At 37.2% G+C, this 15907-nt stretch overlaps 1 protein-coding gene across 2 annotated transcripts; it reads right to left on the bottom strand.

Moving 5' to 3' along the window:
* Window positions 1-2404: 2404 nt before the first annotated feature.
* On the bottom strand, window positions 2405-15854 carry PDCD10 (programmed cell death 10). 2 transcript variants are annotated; one of them, XM_062583130.1, is made up of 9 exons: window positions 15739-15854; window positions 11097-11269; window positions 10369-10579; window positions 9483-9536; window positions 8332-8449; window positions 7574-7700; window positions 5001-5079; window positions 4582-4664; window positions 2405-3569 (listed from the first exon to the last, which is right to left on the bottom strand). In XM_062583130.1, exons 3-9 carry the CDS (start codon window positions 10462-10464, stop codon window positions 3488-3490), a joined length of 639 nt encoding a protein of 212 aa, XP_062439114.1. In that variant the 5' UTR covers window positions 10465-10579; window positions 11097-11269; window positions 15739-15854; the 3' UTR covers window positions 2405-3487. The 2 variants fall into 2 exon arrangements, with proteins under 2 accessions (XP_062439114.1, XP_062439113.1); XM_062583129.1 differs by lacking the exon at window positions 11097-11269.
* Window positions 15855-15907: the final 53 nt, after the last annotated feature.

Genomic DNA, 15907 nt, shown 5'->3' on the forward strand with positions numbered 1-15907 from the left:
ACTACAGTTATTAGTATCACACATTTTGAATTACATTTATTTCGTCTCCCTTTTATTCTTTTCATAATGGAATAAGCAAACTCAGATTTGTGGTAGTATCATCTAGACAACCTTCCTTCCACTCCTCATTCAATTCATAAAGTAGTATACATATGGCATCTTTGTAAAATCAAAAGATGAGATAACATCTGCAGAATAAACAAGATAAATTTCTTCTCTGGATACACAATGGAAGATCTGAAAGGGAACAATAAAAAGACAGGGTACAATTCTGTACTAACCAAGATAGAATCACACAAAAAGAAGGCTTAACCTCAGCATTCATACCTTATCACCATGTTATTGTCCAGGTAAATCGAAGTGCAGACACTGGGCCCCAACAAGTTTTCCCAACAATTTTCATACCTGCCATGTTACGATGTCAGCTCAAGATAAGGCTTATACTGAGCTAGGCACCGCGCACATTTTATCAGTTTGTAAAAACCTTCATTTTATGAATATTAAAACAAACACCTTTTAGTCAGAACTTGGTCTAAGCTTTTCTTCACATTTTTTTTATATGCTGAGAAAGGACCATCAAAACAAATCAAGCAATTAAGACAAGTCATGTTTCTTTGCTTCATAAAGATACCAAATATGCAAAGCTTTAATTTTATTAGATTGATTTGTCTGTTAACATTGTAGCAGTTATAACCTACATTCACAGCAGCTGAAATTTTATAATAGCAATTAGTAGCACTTTAGTTGCTGTATTAGAAATCTCTTTAAACAGAAACTTATCACTAGCGACTCAGATAATTTGAACATAAAGTGCAAAATCACAGTAAAGCTCAGACAGATCTATGCCCCAGCTCTTAGTTAGTGGAAGATTAAAGCAATGTTTGTTAAAAATCACTAGATATGGATTCACTGTACACAAGGAGAGAGTGTGACCTGAATATATCAAGTAAAGTATTTCCATTATCAGACAACGATTAAAATGAGTAATTTTCCATTTTTAAGAATGGCAAAACACACAATAAGGTTAAACATAAAACAAAATGCATTGGTCAGACAACTTGAAGCTTATTGCTATACTAGGTACCTTTACCTGATAAGGACGTTTGGAAGAACTGAGAAACAGTTCACTTCTTGATAGCCTCTGATTCCAACTTCAAGGAATCAGTTACCAGGGCATAATACATCATTCTGTTTGGGAACAAGTCATAAAAAGCTTATGTACATAGGTGTGTGTGTAGATTTCATTTATATACATATATATTTATATAACGTGCACGTACACACACACACTGTTTTGAACCACCTGCAGAACAAGTATGTAAACACGCTATCATCAGTCAGTCAGTAAGGCTGGCCAGCACTAGCTGTTCTTCCCGTTACTGGTCCTCTCTTGATGCAGGCAGTGATTTTATTAGAACGGGGTCCAATTCATGAAGCACAAACCAAGCTGTCATAGGTCACTCATAAAAACCACCGTTAACAGGGTACACTTGCCAACAGCAAATACACTTTCAATGCAAATTAAGTATCAAAAACTGTACATCTTTCCCTTACATCCACCTAACTTACTAGTTTTAGTTAAGCCTTGTGTTACTAGGTCTTAATTACTAAGCTACCATCATCCACAAGGAAGACTAGTAAACCTTTTTACCTACACAACTCAAAAGATGCAAGTTAAGTACTACTGTAAATTAGACCAAGTGCCTCCTTCCTGATGCTAGCTAGCAGTTACTTTTACCACTTTCAAAAAAAATGACAGTTCAGCATGTCAATGGATACTATATCAAGTTGTAAGAATTATAAACAGTGTATAAACAATTACCTTTGTAACTTTACTGAGCTCAACTTGCTCGTAAACAAAAAGACACCACTGTCAATACACCACTGTCACAACAGAAAACATCCTGAATAGCAAACCTTTCGGGACTCCGTTGATAGTTTTAGATAAGCACGAAATTCACAACCTATGTTCCAAGAACTCATTTTCACTCCATATCCTCCTTTACATCTTTGTTACATCTCAGTACTGCTGGAATATTTATCAAGGAAATTTTACTACGTACAGAGATACAACAGAACATCCAGAGTAATTTTGGCAGGATGCACATGTCCATTTTTCCACTTCTAGACTATTCAGGCAGATAACCCCAGCTGTTGCACTCGAGGTAAGAGTCTTCTCCCAAAGAGCAGGGCAGCACAAGGCCACAGCATGCAAAGATGTCTGGCCATACCTCCTCTTCATCATTAACACCTAAACAAAGAATAGCCCTGTAGCAATTGTGCTTTTCAGTCGGAAGTGATCTTCCCACAGACAGCTTCTACAGGTTTATAAACTGCGTCAGATTTTTCCCTAAATTTACTAGTCATTTCAATGCAAAGACCAAATAAAGTTTTCAGCAATCAATTCTATGAAGATTCTTTGTATTTCGAAATAAACTCAATTTGCATTTTGAAGGGGCATGCAATATTCAGTAGAGTAAGTGGCATATTGCCATGCAACTGGAGTGGTAAGATTTGAGTCTTTGTCCATCAGCAGTTCTTCATCATCTGCGTAACAGTGAAATTTAACAATCTAGGTCTCACATGATTTAAATTTAAAAAAAGTGCCTTCTATGGCATACATAGCAGAAACATCACTGGCGTTACCCAGAAGAGGCCCCCTGCTGCCAAAAGGGTACCAATTAAAAAATTTGTTGTCTCAAAATATTGAATTGGACCCTTTGCTGCACACTCAGATACATATGTTTAAAAAGTAATTCTGTACTCAAAATCCTGAAATATTCTAGGAGCAAAGCCTGCTAATCTGCCACCAACAAAAGATTAAAGTGGGATTAATATCTATCAAAAACAAAATACACACCTCACTTCTGGCATTCTTTATAATTTTGCCAAAGATATTTTAATATAATTTTTCAGGTGTTCTGGTCTAATATTGGATGACAGTCAAAATCTCAGCTTTAAAAAAAATTCACTTTTATACTGATCTAAACTGCCAAAGGCCTTAAGCACCCAAATAATTTGAATTTCTTCCATTTAATCAATATTCTGCAGTAAGCATTTCTGTTCACATACAAAAGGACAGTCTAACAGATGTAAACTATTTATTGAATATTTGCCACCAATATTGTTAAATACATAATCTTGCAGTTTTTCTGCTTTCAAGTTAAAATGTCAGAAACAGAACACCAAATATTTACAATTCTTATAAGGAATGTTACATAATGACACATTAAGGCGTAAATTCTTTTGGCTTATAATTCTGAAAAGAATGATAATAGCAAAAAGTGATGCAAAATCTTCATTGTGAGATTATGATTAAGCTACAATGTTTTACAAAAATATGGTGTAAGATGGCAATAATCCCATTCAAAATCCTGCATTAGGCCCCTTCAAGGGAGGCTGATAATTTATACAGTCAAAACTTTAAAATTTACATATAAAGGTACCCTATCCACCATTGAAAAGTACAACTCAACATATACAGTTTTCAGGCCACAGTTTTGAAGGTCTGGAGTATCAAGTTGGTTTGATGAATTAGTCGGTTGGCACTTATGAACACATTTATTGCCCTGTTAGAAAAGAAAAAATACTTCAGACATCTTTAGAAATGTGTCATGTCATTGAATAAAATAATATTAAGTCTGGGTAACTAAATATAATAGCCTCTAGACTTTCCAAAAGAGAAGCACCTTGATGTGCTTCACAATATTGTGATCTAACTTAAGTTTATAGCCAGCAAACAGCCTTTTTAGACCTACCAGTGCAAACAGGCCTATCATTTATTAGCAGGAACCTACAACATCAATCACTTAGTTTTGGGGCTTTAACACTAAAAACATTTGAACAGATGGTCTTTTTTTTTCCTTCCACCCAGTGCTGAACACTACACTCTGCAGTGGGGATATTTTCCTCAACAGATATGGAGCATGCATACATAAAGATAAGGGGGGATATGTGTGTGCGGCGGGGGTGTCACTGAATTTTTAGCCAAGTAATTAAGTAATTGTATCTAAGTATGACTGTATCTTGTTTAGTGCTGGGGCCACCAGATACACAAGAAAAACTTCCAAGAAAACAACAAAAAGATTAATCTGCTGAGTCATTCCAAATATTACAGTGTACTGAGTAGCTACAAAAAATTATGATAAAAATTTAAGTCACCTAAAAATGCCACAGAGATACACAGTGTTTTGCAAATGATATTTTGAAATAGGGAAGTTATTTGTTTCAAATAAAGTATTCATAAGTTTTCCTTGCATATACATACACAAAAACACCACATGAGACTATGCAACTTAACTACAAGCATAAGAATTCAAAGCTAATACTGTACATTGATGTTGTATGGTGTCTCAAAATAATTTTTCCCTTCTCACAACTGCATTACAAAATGAATACTGTTTTAAAGCAGCCACAATGAGGTCTGAGGACATACTCAGAATCTAGGTGGATAAAAAAATTAGATAAGCCCTGAGGAAGCCTGTTTATGCCCAAAAGCTTATCTGATCTTTCCAATCATGCCAGTTAAATACAAGATTCTTTTTCATTAAGTACAGTTTGTCATTACAAAAGCATACTCACTTTCCATCTTTAAAATAGGTTTTCAGAGTATCACTGAAACTTTTGGAGTATTTTACAAACTCTTTCTTTTGGTGCTCAAGTGCCTAAGAAAACAAAAGTAACAGAAGTAGAGTTTTCATGTAACTATTGCCCACAGTAAGGGTCTTCAGTAAGTTAAGAAAAGGGAAAATAGGTTAAAAATATATACATACAGAAATGTAAATATTCTAGAAGATATACAGAGAAATGATCCCATTCCTACTAAACTGATACTTTTCATAAAAAAGTTTCTTTCTAAAGCAGTATGTCTATTTGAAATTTTTCTTTGGCTACACATTCTATCATCAACCAGTTAAGCTCTCCTATTCATCCTTTGATCATAAGGATATGCTTCCTCTTATACTATTAAAAGTGCTGTATAAAGAAGTTATTTCACATACCCTCCGGTTCTGGTATTGATATTTCTTGAAGACATTATTTACTGTGTCAAGAAGTTCCTTTATTGCACTCGCGATGTCCCTATTTGGCAATAAAAAAAGATAGTTGTAATATCCTTAAATTATCCTAATTAAAGGCTTGAATTTAATCCCCTTCTACAAGCAGTCAAATCATATTTCTTAGAACATTCTCTACTTTATAGAATGAATGTTAGGTAGGATGTAGTAAGACCTAATGCAAAGAACTTGTCAAGTTACAAGGTAATTCAAATTAGTCATCAGCAAGTTAAATTCTGTCTAGTGACATAGGGCTCTTGTTAAAAATATTCAACTCTATTCACTCATTCATATGCAAGTATCAAGCTATGTTCAACAGGAGCAGAGGTGCTAACCTCTTCTACAACTGTTTTAAACATTTAGACCTAAACACAGTGTTTGATCCTTCAATTTTTTTCCACCTTCAACTTTTTTCCACATTAAGAGTCATGAGTCACTCTCTATGTTGAAGTGTTTTGTGATTAGCATCATAGAAGCAATGGAATGAAAAAGTCTTCATTGAGACCTTAGTAATAGTAAACAGATCCCCTCATCCCTTCCTAAAGGGTGGTGAATGTATTGCTACATAGTTCAAACTGATCAGAAGCACCTACCATTAAAAAGACTTAAAATTCCCCTCTTGCTATATTGAAAAGTATTTACCAATACTCTGTATCAAAATTCTTTATTCCTTATATAAGTACCATTAGGTGTGTCAATAACATCAGGAGAGACAGAGTTGTAGTTTTGTGGGTATATGATGCATTACCTTTATTAAATATTTGATAACTTTTTGCATTTCAGAGTATTCAAGATATTTTCTACTCACTAGGCAGAGTATGCAGATATTCTGTATACTCTCGTACTTTTCTGCTGCAGTGCTACAAAGTAATTTCTTGCTTTTAAGATCAATGATATTTCAAAAATACATCAATAAAGTATAGTGAATCCAAAATTAATTGCAAGCCATTCAATAAACCAAGCTTAAGACTTCACATGAATACGACGACTTTGGCCATGTGTTTCATATTTAATATTTGTGATTCATTAAGTGTTCTGTGCAATCTTAAGATATACAAATTCTCTACTGACTTTACTCTCTTAAGAGAAATCCATACACTTTAACTCCTTGCTGAAGCTAAATTCCAAAAGACAGAACGCCCTCCATATTGGAAAAGAACCTGCAGGCGAGGGTTGCAGCGGGAGAGAAAAGACTAATATAGTTTACGAGTAAAAACTAGGTCAGGTAAACTAACTGGTTTACCAAGTATTTGAATGAGTAAATGTAAGTAAATGAATTAGTCTAAGAATTCTTTGCAGGAGATGGAACCCCTCCCACCCACTCCTGTCAGACTGACTACACAATCTGTTTATTTGATCCCCAGCAAATAAAGAAAAAGGAATTTGTGTGTGCAGTAACAACAGAATAAAGATAGTCCTGAGAGAGATCTACTGCTGACAATGTTTCTCTGCAACCTTTAGGAGGTTCCAGATCCTATTCCCTTACTCCTTGCCTGTACTCCAAAGAGACAGAATTCCCTAGTTTGAAGTGCTAGGAGAACTGTATTTTTGAGGGAAGGACAGGCGAGGAGGAGAGTTGACTTCCAAGAAGCTCATTATTAGATATAGATAAGAGGCAAAACTATAAAAACCTTACCTAATTTTAAAAGGTTGCATAATACTGCATATTGAAGAGGCCTTTTTAGTCCTACTACTACAAACAATACTTAAACAGCTCTATGTGCACATACAGTTTAGAGTATAAAAGGGAACAAACGAATTTAAACATGAAACCAAAGGAAATTAAATACTCAATATTCATTAAACAAATGCCATTATGTTTGCTTTGGGCAGCTATGTAGCTTCATATCAATGTGATCTACATATCTTTAAAATGAAAGAAGTTGCAAAAGTTAAACATAATTACAATAGCACAATTAAGGTACTATCACTGTAAAGGTTCAAATTTTCAACCACTGAATACAGCATATTATGTCAACAAAACAGCTCCTAGCACATATTTACTATTTTATTATTTCACAGTCATGAACTAGAGAATTCTATACACGGGTAGAGTGACTTCCTAGGATTTCAAGACAAGTATCACAATAGTAATAGTACAAGTTTGTACAGTCATTTTAATTAAATCTGTAACAATATAAATGGTATACTGTAAACAGATTCAGAATCTTATATGTTATGCAGCTTTTTATGAATGTGGCCACAAATTATTTCTTATATGAGGAAAAAAAAATTAATTCAGCTTTTCATGACTGTTAGAACTGAAGTTTTATCTGGTCAGAGAAGTTCCGCCCAAGCAAAATTAATGAAGAACGAAACTAATGCTTCTTCCCAACTACACACAGACAGTAAGCTTATTTAAAACACAACATTGGTCATCCTGACTTGGCTTAGCCACATTCCCCAGAAATCACTTGCCTCAGCAAGTACCAGCACACAAATTGGTTTTTAGTTTGTCATGTTGAAGGACAAAATGTTTTGATCCTGATCTTCAGATAAATACATAATGTAGTACTTACTTGATTGTCTGAAGAAACCTCACTCTGTCATTTATCTCATCAGGAATCTTGCTAAGAATCTGTTTAAGTGCTCGTGCCTTTTCATTCAGGTCTTGGAATTCCGGTTCTGGTCTTTCAATCATATATTCTAACAAGGAGAACATTCAAATACACCATTAGTTTCTTCAAGTTTCCAGTGACAGCTAAAATTTCTACTTCAAAAATGCAGCAGTATCCTCATGTCTCATTTCAAGGTGAACAACAAATAGCCACATCCACAAAACTGCAATGGACACACTTGGTATCAACAGATGCACAGCACAAATACCTTTAGTGTTGGAAATCTGAACAAGTGTCCATGTTATTTTATCAGTGTGATATGCTTCAAATTACACTAATCAAATGCAATATTAAAGAAAACTTAAAGCTGCTTTTCACTCATATAACTACAGCTAGTTATCTGAAGCATGGAAAAGAAAGACAAGTTATATCCTCTCCCGCTATATTTGCTTTATTTCTAGTTGTTTAAACTGTAAAAGGCAAACTACACAATTCCCCCACACAAATCTAAGTTCTAAAAATTCACCCTTTTTCTTTTATTGGTCAAGTATGTTTGGGAGATTAATTTCTGAAAGAGGTATTCAGAAAGTACTACTATTCTTCTACAACGCAGAATAATAGGAAACTTATATTTTGAAACTAAGTGGAGAAATGCATGTTCTTAGGTATCAGTATAATTAAAAATACACTTATTCAACATCAGGGATGAGATTTTTTACCTTCTACATCATCAGCTGCCATACGCAGAAGAGATTCTGTGAAGTTCACATCCACGCTTTTTTTCTCCAGAATTTTCATGATTATGTCCTGTGTGAGACCTGGATTTTCTTTTTCAGCCTACATTGCAAAGATTTTTATTTAGACATGCAAGACCTGAACACTGCAAGCCAAAAGGCAGACTTTTATGCAAAGTACTTCTCATACAGCAGGAGTTTGCTAGAAACTTTAAGAGTCTAAGGGGCTTAAAAAAGCAGATTGCATTGTACACCATTCTACTGCAACATCCATTTTTCTTAGACTACATCAGTGGCTTTGCATAGGCAACCTTCCCAATAAACTTTTCCATTCATTTCAATTTGGGTAAGAAATACTCCATAATGAAATTCTCTACATTTTGTTTTATTCCTATAAACAAATTTTTAGTGAATTAAATCCCAGTATGTAGAACATTTTGTTCTGTGTCAACCACAGGGATTTTACTCCATTTCCACAAGAGATTTTATAAGTCTGCTTCTTACAAATCACATCATATGCTCAAACATCATCTCACTCGCTTCTTTGGAAAAGCTACTCTTGATTGAGAGCAGGCACCTAAGTCAAGCTCAACTAGACTAACATTGGAGGTATTCACACTACAAATACAACAAACACTGAATCCTTCTCTCAGCCAAATAATAATCAAATCCCATATCTATTCATTTTATAAATAGTTTTTGCAGATTGCTACATACCTCTTTCCCCATAAATGTCTACTCTAAATAATCTTGTCATGTGTACTAAAATTTTGTTACCTTTATCATTTTTGCCCTGCCTTCACTGACTGCCCCCTCATTTAAGCTTTTGTATAACATGGACAACATAGGTATAATCGAGCAGTTTTATACATGTCATGTCTTAAATCTTTCAGATTCCTATTCATAACATGTATGGCCACACTTGTCTAACTTACAGATGGATATTACCAATCCATGCAATTGTCCACAGATACATATATACAGATACACATGGGTATTTAAGATTATGGATTATGAATAAGGCAGTCTTAAAACAAGACAGTACAGGGAAGCAAGACAGCTGAAAGTTATTTTAAGCTTCATTACAGATAGTTTACATTCCAAATAATCATTTGTCAATACAAGTTACTGCTCACCTTAATAAAAGCTGCTCTCAGTGTCTGAGCTGCAGATAGATTTACTCTTTCTAGCTGCAATGAAAGTTTAGAATGATTAGCAATTCTAATGTTATCAGAACAAAACAAGTCAAGCACTCAGGTCTTACCTTACAGAGCATAAGGCAACAGAGAACATACAGAGAATCCAAATGACTGGTCTGATTTGAAGGAGAAATAAGAACTTTGCTCCCAAATGGAAAAAAACTTGCCCCCCTAAATACAAGCATAAAAAACCCAAACATATGACTGGACATGTTTTGATTTTGTCCAGCCTGCAGTTGCAGTTCCAAAGAAGCTTCTGAAAACATCCTGAGCGTCTCCCGTACTTGCAGAAAGAGAAATATCCTATTAAATCACAGCCATTACAGCCAGTAGCAACAAAAATAAGAGACACCATACTGTTCACAGGTAACTGTACATTACTATAGCTATATTGTATCTGCACTTATTATAGCTGAAATAACTATTTTAGTGTTTCTTTCTTTATTGTAAATCAGTTTTGTTTTTTTTCTGGAGTTATCTCCAGAGGAACTGCACATTCAAAAAAAAACCTTATAGTTTTACTGCAATATTGGTTTAACCATTAACTTCTATGTTGTGCACTATCATTCAACCTTTTTTGTGAAAATCCTGTCTACTGCAAAAGTTAAGGAAAACAGATCAGGGCCAAGATAACCAGCAACCTTTGAAGAATCTGAAGTGTTGCCTTCATGAAAAGGATTAAAAAACCAAATCTACAGAAAAAAGATGGCGCTAGATCTGTGGCACAAAGCTTTCCATATCAAGATGAGTAACTTATTACTGTGATCATACTTCCCAACGTAAACATGTTTATTGCATTCTAAAGCAAAAGCATGTAGCTTACCTCATTGAAGACAGGGTACATTACAGCATAAAGTGGCATGGAAACCATAGAAGTGGTCTCTGCTTCATTCTTCATCTCTTCCATTGTCATCCTCATTCAAAGACCCACTTCTCAAGAAATATGCTATAGAAGCATAAAACTCCTCATTCACTGAAGCGTTTCCTCTTTTTCCTCGTTGTGTAAGAATAAAGAACTTTAAAAGTATATCATCCTTAGGATGCATGAGGGAAAAAAAAAAAAAAAAGACTGCTTACAACTGAAGTTTCTAAAAATGAAAAGGCACATAACACCATTAAGTTTACTATTGCCCAGAAAGTAGAGATTATTTTATGGCAGGAGTTTAAGTAATTGTTTCCACTTAATGAAATTTCAAAACCCTAGCTCAAATTTATTAAATGAGAACATATCTTCAGTAAGGTACTACTGAAAAGCTTTGGCTTAAGTTCTTACATAACTCATTTTCCTGAAAGTAATAATTTTATTTAATATGCAATACATAAATCTTGCCATCACTAGTAAGCAACAACATAAGATTCCTGGCAACTCTCATACTCTTTTCATGTGAAAAGCTTTGTTTAAAAGCATTAAACACTGTAAATATTAAATACTAATACATGTGTTATGAAACAGCATTAAAACTGGATGTATATTCTATGATTCTATTGAAATGATTCTGCTGAAAAGAACATTAACAAATATTACAGGACACAAACACAGGTACTCCCTACCCGTTTGAGGTCTGAATACTACATCTTTGTTTTCATATAAGCAGAAGTCTTGTTTCCATTCAGGGTGTGTCAACAGCTATGTTAATTCAATAGGAAATTGTTCCAGTAACTGAACCTAGTTTTTGGAAGTTCTCCACCCAGTCCAGCTCATCCTCTCCAACATGGAGCGATCACTGCTCAGACCCAGAACAGATGTGGAAAAAAGGTCACCCTGTAGTTCATAAGAAATCTCTGTAAAAGTATGCTGTGTTTTTTTTAACAGGTCAAGATTCTTTTTGAATATTTTACACAACATATTTGAGTTTATAGAAAATAATTGCATAACACGACACTCAATTACCTAGTGTATCTGACTTAATATCGCTACACTATGCATCTTCATAACAGATGTAAAGAAGTCACTTTCTAGTTATGTGTAATTTAGGTGTACTGCAGTCTTTAATTGTGAAAAGCAGCAGTGAATAGTCTCTTTCCAAAAAGACATATTTGTTTTACTGAAAGATAGTTTGTCATAGCTGCACTAAAACACATACAAATAGTATCTTAGAAGGTCTGAATTCTGATTATAGGCTGAATCACTATGGAAATGGAAAACAGTTCTATTATTTTGATAAATTATTAGAAAGTCCATGAGTCTTCAGAAGAGCCGACTAAAGCCAAAGTTTAAATGCAAATTATCGTGCAGCTTTTAACATCTTTTTTGTCTGTAATCAAGAGCTATCACGTGCATAGCACCAAGACTTATGGCAACACTCTTCGGAAAGCTTAACCCGAGTTCACTAGAATCTCAAAACAGTCTTTTAATTGAGATAAATTTAGACTAGTTCCACTAGTCATTTAACTTATGTTTTCATAGAATTTTATTTCATCTTCCTGAGAATGTAAAAACTGATACTAGAACAGCACAATGCAGTTCTGTACTAATTGAGCTCAAACAAATCTTGGCAAATTATTATCAGAAGATGCACAAAGGTGTTTCTCAACAGGTATAGAACTTGCTAATTGGTCTGAGAAGGCAAGAAAACAGTCAGATCTATTGTATGGGAATAAATACAGACTGCCAAATATACACTGCACATAAGCCTGATTTTTATTGCAGTGACCCCACAGATTGAAATACAGTCTGTTCGCCAGTAGGTATAATAAAGTCACGCTTTAAAGTTTCAGCACTAAACTATTGTGATTCCAGTTATTGAATAGGCACTGAGAGAACCTGTAAATTTTAGCTGATTAACAAATTCCAAGGAATTCTTTGATGGACCTATTCCTCTAATATCTACCCAATGATATTTTAAATCATTCTGCTCAACTATGTCATAAAAAAATAGAGAGATGATAAACTTCCTGTAAGCCAAAACAAACATAGGAAAAGGCACCACTCTTCCTGAATTTTACAACTGCTGTTAATAGCGACCACAGTAAAAGTTTGCTTTCTCTAATCTATGTCATTGACAGATTTTTGGTAAAGGACTAAACCAAACAGCAGGAATACAGAGCTACTTAATGAGAATCCCACTACAGTCTGCAGTAATCTTCCCAAAACTTGTATTTGCTCATTGACCAACATGAAAGCCAGTGAGATATCTATGAACATAAGAAAGGTGTTTCTTTAATACTAGCTTTTCAAATTGTGTTTAAAGAGAGCACAGCATCCTAATTATAACTCAAAAGATTTTTTTTTAAAACAACAGAAACATCATGCATGTATAACTCAGGACTGAAATCCTGCCATCTGTAGACCTACCTATGCTAGTATAATGCCGTCTCTATCCTACTCTCCAGGCTCCATATACCTTAAATCTGGAAAACCTTAAGCACCTAGACATTAACGTCTAACCGCAATCTTTCTTTTAAGAAAGCACCGAAGAGGAAGAAGGCCCAAGTAGTGATTTACCAGATCAATGATTTCAGTAGTTGGCTTCTAGAGTAGAACCAAAAGTACAACTCTACAATTGCTGGTAAAAACTGTCCTTATTGCCCAGATGTTCTGTTCCACCTTTTGTGGTAAAGATTCAAGAACAATAGGTTAAAGAAAAAGCCTCCTAAAATTCTCATTTTACCAAAACACCCAAGAAGAAAGAGGTGGAGAAACAGCAATGAATATACTATTTTAAGTGCATACATACCCCCAGACAGCTTGTTGCATTATTATGCTTCCCTTATTAATGAGCATTTAAAGAACAGTTAAAAAAAAAAGACTTCCTCCTTTTCAGATACTAGCTTACCTGCTAGCACTATCCTTCAATTACAGATTGTAATCTTTCCCATTGCATAACTTAAAAATATATGGTATAAAGCCTTTAAGCTTTGTACTTAAGACGCAGAACTACTTTTCTTCTAAAAATCAAAGAGACTTCACGATGCAGTATGCATCTGCAAAAAGACTGCCAGGAAACACTAAAGCTGCAGATCTTTCAGACCCAGACAAGGAAGGCTTTGGCTAAATAAGAATACTAAGAAGGTAAGGCTGGCTTGAGACATTTGGAAATTAATTGCTTATCATTCACTTTCTGAAGGCCTCCTGCTTCAGCTTTGAAGGACAAGCAAGAAATACATATTGTGAAGAACTACCTGATACTCTCTGAAAAAAATTACAAGAAGAAAACCCCCAAATTCAAAATAAAAAACACCTCTGGATCTACTAACAAATATTGGTTTCTACTTTAAGTGACTGCAACCCTTAGAGAAACCAAAGGTTTACACTGAAGAAAACATCACCTTTACCTCTACTTTCATTCTCTGTGCTGCATACTACTTATCTGGAATAGAAAAAAAAAATGAAGACAAGACATTTTTTCCTTAGAAGAGGCGAATAAGGAGAAAAGGTTGATGTATGCCTAGGAAACAGAGAAAGGGATGAGGATTGAAAAGCCAAGCCTGATCAGAACATATCTTCTCCAGTGTCCTGTCTGAAAGTGGTTAGTAACACATTTCAGACAAACACACAAAAAAATCTCAACAAAACATCAGATCCAATAGCTTTGATTTTAAAAAAAGCAGAAGAGATTTCAAAATAAGAGTTTCAACAGTCGCTTTCAGACCACTCATTGGAATTAGTGTACAGTTCAACTACAATGACAAGATCTGTATTCCAAAATCAGTAAAGATAACCAGAAACAGTTACAAAGGCACTCTGCTGTACGAGTTCCATGTTCTAATTTGTATTCCCAGTAGTTCACTGAAAAGGTAACAGAAAGAATATTGTCAGAAGATAGTATTGAAGTTTTAAAGGATCTTTAAACATCTTCTGCTAAAGACATAGGCAGTTTTCAAACACTCATCCAAATACACTAGAGCCACTTACACTTCAGTCTACTCTGACAAAGCATAGCTGCTTATGCATTATATTACTGTGAGAGTGACTAATACAGAAGTCATATAAGCAATTCAGATAAACCCAAGAAGTCTAGCTTTAGAATCAGATCATCTTAAAAAAAAATACAACCTTATTCTGAAATCACTCTTATAATTAATTCACATTCTTTTGCAATGCTGAACTTCAAAATGAGGATGATTTAATTTTTCCTAACATATATAGCTTTTGTGCTTGCCACAGGAGGAACAAGAATATCCTCCTGGACTGCACCTCAATTTCACTTGGTATCTATACAAAAATTGTTTTGGCTGAAGCAGATCACTATTCTTAACATGCATTATGGAAGGGACATATGCCAGCTTCTTTTTCAAGTTCCTCCCCCTCTTCGGGGATTTGAAAGTTAAAATAATATTTGTGTCTATTATTCTCATCAAATACTCTATTTAGTATTAGAAAATAGATGAAAACAAAAGCACTTTCAAACACACAAACGTGTTTCAACAAGTAAACGAACAGCAGAAAGCAACTGCTTCCTCGCACACAGGAAGGGCACCAGCCTGGCCCAAGGTTTCAGCCCTCTACCCGGGCCCGCGGCACCTGTAAGCTGCGGGAACGGAGCAAAGTCGCCAGCTAAAGGGGCAGTTCACAGGGGCAGCGTTTACTGCTCCGTCTCCGCAGGCCGGGGCGGCGCTGCCGGCCGAGCCCCGGCTGCGGGGCGGCGCTGCGGGGCCCCCTGCCTCCGCGCTGCCAGCCGGGCAGCCGCAGGGCTGCCCCGTTCCCCGGGCTGCGGGGACGGCAACGCTCCGGCGGCGCGGCCGAGCCACCTGACGACGCTCCTCGCTAACGTTAGCGCGAGCTAAAAATACACACGCGGGCCTACGTCTGCCAGGCCGGGCGGCCCCCCGGAGAGCGGCGCCCGGGCCCCGGCCCTGGCCGCGGCGGCCCCTGGCTCCCCCCAACCCCGCCCGGGAGGGCCCCAAGCCCCCCAAAAAGGCCCCGGTAGTGGGGGGGGGGGGGGAAGGGCGGCAAGGACGAGCCGGCGCCAGGCCGCGCCCCCGCCTCTCCCCACGGGGACACGGGTCACCTGCCGGGCCAGGCCGGCGCCCCGCGGCGGCGAGGTGCGGAGGCGAAGGGGGCAGCCAGGGGCTGGCCCGCCCGCGCTCACCTCGCGGCGCCTCGGCCGCCCCCGCCCCACAGCCTCAGCCAGGCCCCGACGCCCGAAGGCGCGTTACGCTCCCAGCGCGGCCCTAAGCGAACGCACTAACGACACCCCCCCCCCCCCCCCCACACCAAGCGCGCGCGCGCCAGCGCCCGCCGGCACCTCACCGTGCGCCTCGCCTCGCCCCGCCGACCCCCCGCGCTCCTCAGTGCGCTTCGCCGCCGCGCCGGAAGTGCCCGCGAGCAGGAAGCGTCCGCCCGCCGCCGCCGTTACCACACTCCAGGCGTTGTCCGGAACTGGCCGGCGGCCGCGCTGGCCCCTGGGACTTGGAGTCCG

Source organism: Rhea pennata, chromosome 9 (assembly GCF_028389875.1).
Source record: "Rhea pennata isolate bPtePen1 chromosome 9, bPtePen1.pri, whole genome shotgun sequence".
NCBI lineage: Eukaryota > Metazoa > Chordata > Aves > Rheiformes > Rheidae > Rhea > Rhea pennata.

Bases quoted from the DNA above. Each gene is read 5' to 3' on its own strand.
- PDCD10 (XM_062583129.1), bottom strand. From the start codon at position 10,464: ATGAGGATGACAATGGAAGAGATGAAGAATGAAGCAGAGACCACTTCT. The intron at 7,701-8,331 runs GTAAAAAATCTC...TCTCCTTGTTAG, and splicing joins GGCAGCTGATGATGTAGAAG to AATATATGATTGAAAGACCA. The intron at 4,665-5,000 runs GTATGTGAAATA...TTGTTTTCTTAG, and splicing joins ATCAATACCAGAACCGGAGG to GCACTTGAGCACCAAAAGAA.